At 40.5% G+C, this 8,246-nt stretch overlaps 1 protein-coding gene across 8 annotated transcripts in view; it reads left to right on the forward strand.

Moving 5' to 3' along the window:
• CEP85L (centrosomal protein 85 like) overlaps positions 1 to 7,844 on the forward strand; it is a 157,928-nt gene extending 150,084 nt beyond the window's left edge. For all 8 annotated transcript variants that reach the window (XM_042795749.1, XM_042795748.1, XM_042795746.1 and 5 more), the window contains 3 exons: positions 3,727 to 3,834; positions 4,203 to 4,416; positions 5,447 to 7,844. In XM_042795749.1, the coding sequence (XP_042651683.1) occupies positions 3,727 to 3,834; positions 4,203 to 4,416; positions 5,447 to 5,610 (486 nt within the window). In that variant the 3' untranslated portion in view covers positions 5,611 to 7,844. The remainder of the gene's footprint in view (positions 1 to 3,726; positions 3,835 to 4,202; positions 4,417 to 5,446) is intronic.
• Positions 7,845 to 8,246: the final 402 nt, after the last annotated feature.

The raw sequence follows: 8,246 nt of genomic DNA on the forward strand, positions 1-8,246 counted from the left end.
CATATGGAAAAATTAAGGGTGAAGTATGGAGGACTCACAGTGCTATGAGCAACTGGGAAATGATAGCCCTGTGGGCTTAGCCAAGCTGGTAAGCACATGTGCTTTTTCTGAGCTTTAAGATTAAGGTAGCAGAGAGTGATAGATGTTAGGTGTATCTCTTAGAAATACTGATTCCTACTTCCAGTAGTTTGCATTAAACTCATGAGCTGAACATGTGCACATTATTTGGAATATTCTAGTTGGTTTTAGAGTAGTTTGCAGTGTTACAAATGAATGAAGCCAATCTTTATAAAAAGTATATAATTTTATTTGGGTTCAATCAATTTAGGGTGAGAAGCAATAGGCAAAGCAGCGCTGGGTGCACGGAGAGCCTCAGCTCTGCCACAACACACCCCGAGTTCTAAGAGCAGTGTCTCTTATACTCCTTCCATCAGATAGTCGTCCTGCTCTTCTTCCATTGGGTCCTTTGAATTGCTGGGGTAGTGTCCTCCTCCCAGTGGATCTTTTGGAAGTTTGAAGGTTTCCACCTCTTGGCGCGCTTTCCTCCTGTTGGATCTTTTGAAAGTCCCGGGATTTCATCTTTCCATGGGCTTTTTCTAAGCAGCTATTGCATCAGCTCTAGGGGAGGGTTTTCTAAGGAGTGTGTACGTTTGGCCTAGGGAGTGTTTACATTTGCTTTAGGGAGTGTTTGTCAAAGGCAGTTACATTGTTCCAAGCAAGAAACATACTCTATATTCCTACACATTCTTGATTTGATTCCAACATTCACTACAATTATTATACAGGTCATGGTGATCACAAATCACCCCAGATCCACACAGGGTACAACAGTTACACTTATCATACCATACTCTATCTTGACATGAATCATGCCTATGTTTTCCACAGCAGTGTCATATAAATTCAATGGCAGATGTAGTTCTGAAAATATACTGGGGAAGGTAATATTTCTGAACGTGTCTTCCCTACCACCTACCCACCCTCAGGAAGACTGCACAGTCAAACCTTTAATGTCTGGTGTTGGCATGAACATGAAATGTCTAAGTGGTAGTACTAATGACTGTGTCATAACTGGGGCTCTGGGTATCCCTGAACTTGCTTATTATCAAAGACTATTAAAATTTGAAGATACTTGGAAGCTGGGAGGCTGTTTTGAGCACATGCATTGCCCTGTTCTCCTCCTCCTTCCTCAGCATCTTCTGTTTGGCTGCTGCCACAGACAGAGCGAGAGGGACCTTCCATCTGACCCAATATGGCCACTTTTCTCGGTAGATAATGTGTTTAAAAAACTGAAGACGGTTCAACACCACTGCAGGTTCTGCTCATCTGCAAGCAGGACAAAGGAAATGCCTGAAGCAGAGCTACTTCCTGCCCTCTCCCAGGCCAAGGTGTTTCCTTTGAGGTGGGGCAGGACCCTCTTTCTTCCTCCCCTTCCTCCCACTGGAGTGTGAAGCTGTGCTTTCTCACACAGCTTATCTTCAGGATACATGTTACTTCAGCACTTCCTTTCGAGGGGCACGGTGTGGGTGAACTGAGAAGCAGGTCGAGTGTGTGAAAAGAGTTGTAAAAACAAATAGTCATTTCTGGGTTCTGCTTGGTGATTTTTATTACTTACAGGAAAATAAAGTGTGAGGGGTTTTAAGCCGCATTAAGCGTGTAAATTTTAGCACCACTGTTTTTCAGTTTTGCAAAGGGTATGACAAAGCATTGGCTTTCCTCACCGCTTGTGCAGTGTTGAGCTGAGTGTGTTGGGAAATTCTGTGAGGGCTGTGCACCTCCTGTGAGTTGTCAGCCCATTAAAATCTCCACTCAGTCTTGGTCCTGCCTTGACTCTCACTCCTCCCTGCCTTCTCATCATCAGCACTAGTAATTCTTATAGCTGACAAATCATTTAAATGGCTTTTTGTCCACTCTGTAGGCCGCATACAGGCCTGTCCTTTACCATGTATATAGACATAGTTTCCTATGTGTGACAGTCTCTGGTACTGGTACCATAAAAGTTCTATTCTTCATACGTCTTAGAAGCAACTCTGACAAGAGGAAATTTGACTTCTTTTCCAAAGCTAAATTGTTTTCCTAAGACCCCCAAACCAACTTACCTTGACACAATTTGCTGTGGTTCTGTCAAGTCGGGAGCTTGGGGTTTTTTTCTGTCTTTGAACAAGGTTGCAGAGTCATAGTGCAGCAATTTAAACGTAGCTTTTACTAAAGAATAACTTGACCTTTCTATAGCATTTTATTTAAGCTACCATATAGAATTTCCTGTGAGAATTATCTGCTTTGGAAGAAGAATCTTTAGGATTGATCCTACAGAGATTGAAGAAAAAACATTCTTCTGGGACAGTGTCTTTCCATAAATTGAGAACCATTGCTTTGTGAAGTGCTGCTCCTCCCCCCATCACGGCCTCTGGTTCCTCTCTGTTGAAGGTTACAATCAAAACAGTGCCAAGGCATGCGCCGTTGTTACCGGTGCTCCAGCTGTATTTTGAGCATGATGGGATCAGATTTGCATCTTATAATTGAAACTGGTCAACATATCAATGTGCTGAGCTAGGGGTGGAGAGGACACTATATGCACTGTGCTAGCACAGTATTGGATTTGTAACACCATTAATGACAAAAGAGGATTTTTTTTCTTCATGAAAGCTGACGATATCTCTCTGTTTTAAAGCATCGGGAGTTTATATAGTCACTATTCATTGTTATTAGTATTCAGGTAAGATGGTTTAAATATTTCTCCTTCACAGTCATCTGGCAAACTTCAGAAAGACACATCTGCAGATCTAAAAGCCAAGTAGTAGAGTAAATATGAGTGCTTTTAACAAGAGACACACCTGTGGTCATGCTGAATTCACCCCCCAAAAAACCACTTTGGAAATACCTCATGATTTCTCAGTTTCAATTCTGTAGGTGAAAAGTGGGGACTTGACAGCAGCTGATTCTGTGTTGCAGTGGTTGTTCATTTGTTGCTGCTTGTGACTGATCTGGTAGTCAGTCCTGGAAAGCTTCGGTACTTAGGTACAACAGCATCCTAGAAATTTGCTGTTTACATTATTACTGAAAATAGTAATCATTGTATCAGTTAAAAATGACACTATAAACTACAAATAAGCTACTTTTTTTTGCCTGCAGTTGTTTTTTTCAGCGCAGTAGAGTTGTGTAGATTGTTCTGTGTTGTGTGTGAATGGTTTTAAAGTATCAAGTGTCAAAGGCTTTCTTCTTAGCTGTATAGAAGGTGAGGTGAATTCTGTGTTATGAAGGGTCGTAGGAAGTCCTGCCGTAGTCTTTGTGGAAAGTAGAGGCCAGAAAATATCTTCAGTTATAGCTTGGAATTGCACAAATGAAGCCCAGTTGTCATTAATCTGCTGCTTATTTCAAGTGAAACTGTTTGGTTAGAACCAACAATATTGCGTGGTTATTTTAGACTTCATGAATTCCATATCGGAGTAAGGTTTTACATCCAAAACAGGTTTTTTTTGTTTGTAAAAAGATACTGCTTATTTAAAGGGTTTCAATGATATTTGGAATACCTGTGTTAGTGTACAGAGAGCTGTTGGGGTCCAACTGAATATTACCAGGTGAAACATGGTAGAAAATAAAAAAGAAGAATTAATACAAAACCAGTAAGTAACTGAAACTTAGAAATTTACTGAGGATGCATTTTTGTCAGTGCTAATAAAATGTATGAAAATTTAAAATCATTACCTGTCTTTTCATTCACTTTAGTCTATGCAAGAGAAGCTTTTGCAAGAGAAGCTGATAGTTCAGAAGATGACAAATGAGCTTGAAGAAAAAGAAAGGAATATAGAGCAGTTAAATCAAACTCTCTCTGAAGTAAGTAAAAACTCCAGTAACCCAACTCCTGACCACACCCGCTGAGAAGAACTTTATAGAATAATTGAGATCCTGTGATAGCGCTTTACGGGCTTAATTACATACTTTGCTGTACTGGTTGTCGTGCAGACATATGATAGATACCATCCCTACTTCAGGGAGTGAGAACTTAAAGGGTGAAGGCCACTAAGCAATGGTAACGTGAAATAGCAATGTAAAAGCTGTCTGTCTGACACTCTTTAGAGGGGTACAGAAATACTGATAATGTGTATGGAAATATATTGTTTGTGGTTTGAAACAGGAAACTTTCTGCTATAGTGCATTCTGCAGACTAACTTTCCCCTTTTTCCCATTTACTTTTCACAAAGAACCAAAGACTGATGGAAGAGAATGCCTGCCTGAAGCAGCAGATGCAGCAGGTGGAGCAGTCCAGGCAGCCAGTATCTGAGAAGATGCCAGTAGCAGACCAGTTGTTCAAGGAAATGTCCCATTGCTTGTTTGACTTGAAAGCACTGTGCAGTATTCTTACCCAGAGAGCTCAGGGCAAGGAGCCTAACCTTTCCTTACTGCTGGGAATCAGATGTAAGTGATGTTGTCATTCCAATGCTGACAGTGTTTTGACACAGGGGAGCAACAGTTTAGCAAAGTGGTGCTTGAAAATGCCAGCTGGACAGGCCGGTGGCCTCCTTGCTATTCAGCTGGAGCTGTTGTGGGCGAACTGCACTCCTGGAGCTCTCTGGAAAGGCTGGGCTTTTAGTGCACCCAGGCCACTTAAACACATCTGACTACACAGGTCCTTGCCATGTCAGGAGAGCAGCTTAGCTGGCTCTTCATATGGATCTAATCATGTATATGTTCACCCCATTAGAAAAGAAAGATGTGTAGCCAGGTGTCTGTCCCTCCTGAGTCACACAGCAGTCACCTGAAGGTTAGTGGATGCTTTTCTCTCAAACATGTTCTGCCCTATAAATTCATTATGAGGGAGGTGAGACGTAAGCAGGCCTGGTATGGCTACGTCACGTGGTTTCGTTTTAAAGCTGTTGGTGTCAAGTGGTAGGAATATACGTCTACTGTTTGAACATGTATATGTCTGGTTTGGGGGTGGGGGGGAGTCTGTATGTACTAGGCAGACCTCATGCCAGATAACTTCATCTCCACTGCTGTTAATGGCACATCTAGTCTTCAGCACTTACTAAGCTGTTAAACTTAATCAGGAAATGAGAAGCACGTCCTAAAGCACATCCTAAAGTCCTCAAGTGTCTCATCATCTCAGATGGCCTCATTTCCCAAGCCCTCCTGTCCCTCTTTTCTGAGTGGCTACAGAAACCTCCAAAATCTCTACGAAATGGCTGTTCTACCCAGTTTTTTTCACTGCTGTTGAGATCCATCAGACTTTGGCAAGTCTGTATCTTGATGCAAACAGAAAAGCATGTCTTTCAGAGAAGCACTGTTGGGCTCTGACTTGTTGGTTTTTCATCATGCTAAAGCATGATTTGTCTAGATGTAATTAAATTTAAGTGACCTACCCCTTATTTCAAAGGGGACTGACTAGTTGAAGTATTCACAGAGCACAGTTGCTAGAGCTTTAACCTTGGGTGTTGTTTTTCTGTAGCACTGAGCTGTTCAGCTGAAGAGAATGAAAATTACCACAGCACAGAAACCCTTTCGAAGAAGCTCTTGGACGTTTGTCAGTTACGAAAGGATATTGATGAATTAAGGACTATAATGTCGGACCGTTACGCTCAGGACATGGGGGACAATTGCATCACTCAATGACAGCATTTCATCTAGTAGCAAATGACTTATTAAATGCTGCTGTGTCACAGGTCTTTGCATTTCTATTGAGGAGCCATATTGGAAGACTGCAAACAGCGCCGCACACGTGTGTGTTTGAGGTTTGTGCATTATTAATCTCGGGGGTCTGGTGGGGAGGGGAGAGTCATAGTTTGAGTGGAGTGGTACAAACTACAGGAAATCTTTTCTCCAAACTACTGAATGTAGGAACAAGCTGTGAAGAACGATTCAGTTGGATACTCTGTTTCCTTCATTAGGGCTCATTTTATCACTTCACCTAGTTTCTGGAATCTGAGCATCAAAACAGCCGTGCTGCTGCTACTCTCAGCCCTCTCCTCCATCAAGGGTTTGTACGGCATTATCTGTGCTCTAAAATTAGAGCAGGGAGTCGAAGGACCTGTAGTTGTATGTGGTGAAGCCAGAGGCTTCTGCCACTGCACTTCACTCTAGGAATTGCAATTAGAACAATCTTGGAGCGCTACAAAAAGTAGTTGCTCTTTAAGTTGCCTAAAAAATTTGATGTAAGAAAGATGTTGGTTTTAGTAATGGATGTCTAGCTTGCTTGCCTAATAACAGAAGAAAACAGAGTTTTAACTCCTTTATGCAGATGAAGTTCATAAAATATAGCACTATAAATTGCTGTAGGCATTCTATGTTGCTGTAAGAAGTTTCAGTAACATGAAGTCTGTGACAAACCCAGAGAAGCTGGAAGGCATGAAACTGCAGCATAGTACATGGCTGTCAGAGAAAACAAACAAACAAACAAACAAACAAAAAAACAACATAAAAAACCCCCACCTGTATTTTAGTGTTTGTACCATACTTACTTTTCCCTTAGGTCATCTCCATTTTTAAAATGTGGCTCGTCTATGTTCCTTCCCTGAAGGCCTCTGATGAGGTTGTGAACCACCTCAACCATTTTTTACCACAGCTGCAAAACGGGTGTTTGGCACTTGGCAAAATCAGGGCTCAGAACAGAATGTTTCCAATTAGCAGTATTAAGTACTCGGTTATCTGAGGACTGCAAAATTTTCCACATTGTTTGGGAATTCTTGATTTCTCTATCTAGGAAGCAATTGCATTAAAAGAATTAAAAGGTCATGTTCCATAGTTTATTCAGTGAGTGTCACTTGGCAGTGCTGTTTCACTCCTGTGGGACAGATGACGTATTAATACTTCTAATTTTTCCTGGAACATTACTGAAAGTTAGCTGCACAGTTATGCATAGTGTAAAATAGTATTTAAGTGAAGGAAACAAAAACTTGAAAAGAGCAAAACCACTCTCAGATGATACTGTTAAGAAAATACATGAGCATCAGTTACGTATATGGTATTAAAAGAAAGTTTCAAGTGACTAAGGTGCAAGTCAGTCAACTGACCTGTAGTGTCGATAACAGCAGATATCTCTTAGAAAGCTTAGCAGTTAGAACCAAGTAAATTCTAGGGTGATATTTTCATGGCAAAAGTGTTAGTATCTTCAGTTTTCTGATTATATTTATGTTAATAGCAAGAAGTGCTATAGCAATATAGGCTGGTTACCAGTTTTAACTTGGTGATGTTTTGCTTTCTGTTTGTTGTTAAATAGTTGCCATTAATGTTGTTTTTTTAATTTAGTGATTTATTTTTTTTTAGCTATATGGACTTATTTATTTGACAGTTTTCTCTATCCTGAAACTACACATGGACTAATTTGTGAAAAATAGTGTTGCTATTTATATTATTGCTACATAGTGTTTTCAGCTAGATCAATCTGACTGGTTCAGCTCCTGTGAGCACTAAAACAGTGTCTAGATGAAATCTCAAGTGAAGTTGCCTAGTGTCTCTATTTCAAGGTAAAAAGCAAGGCCGTTTTATTTTAAATTTCTGTGCTCTTTCTGTAGATTTGAAGGTGTACTTTTATGCTAGTGCAAAACTGAAAACAAGGATCTCTGCACAAATGGGCTTGCACAGTTGCCTGTGCCTCTCACAGTATTGGCTTTTGTGACCAAGGCCTCAGCTCGTTCCTTTGGTGTAGTTCGTTGGTTTTGGCCCTGCAGTGAAGTAACAGTCTCCAATTTATGCTTCTGTCTCGTATCAGAATTCAACAGTGGTATTTCAGGAGGAGAGAGGAAACACTTAAGTTGCATGTTATTATTACCTTAGATGGAAACATTGTACCTAATAAAAAAAAAAAATCACCAAACAACACATTTTTCTAAATTTGGTGGAAATAACAAGGAGTTTAATAGAGAAATGAGAGAGGAGCAGGATATTTTTTTTGAGTCACTTTGAACTATTAAGCTGGTCACTTGGCTGGCATGCCTCCACTGTCCCTCCTGTTAAACGGTGATACCATACTGCAGAGCTGAGATCAGTAATTCGTATCTGCAAAGCACTTAAGGAGCTTTTATGCTTTTCAAGTATTAGTTGAAAGTCCCTCAGGAAGGAGGTCCCATTTTATTTGTAACACTTTGATTGCAGTGCTGTAATCTTGCACTGTAATATTTTTATTATGGAACCTATAATATTTATGTTGACTTTAAAGCACTTGATTTTAAAAACCCCTGAGTTTATCTGCCTCAGTCAAATTACAGTAGGGAGGTAAATGATGGATGTATGAGCCAAAGATGCAGACTACC

This window comes from Tyto alba, unplaced genomic scaffold (genome assembly GCF_018691265.1).
Source record: "Tyto alba isolate M040663 unplaced genomic scaffold, T.alba_DEE_v4.0 Super-Scaffold_22, whole genome shotgun sequence".
Taxonomy (NCBI): domain Eukaryota; kingdom Metazoa; phylum Chordata; class Aves; order Strigiformes; family Tytonidae; genus Tyto; species Tyto alba.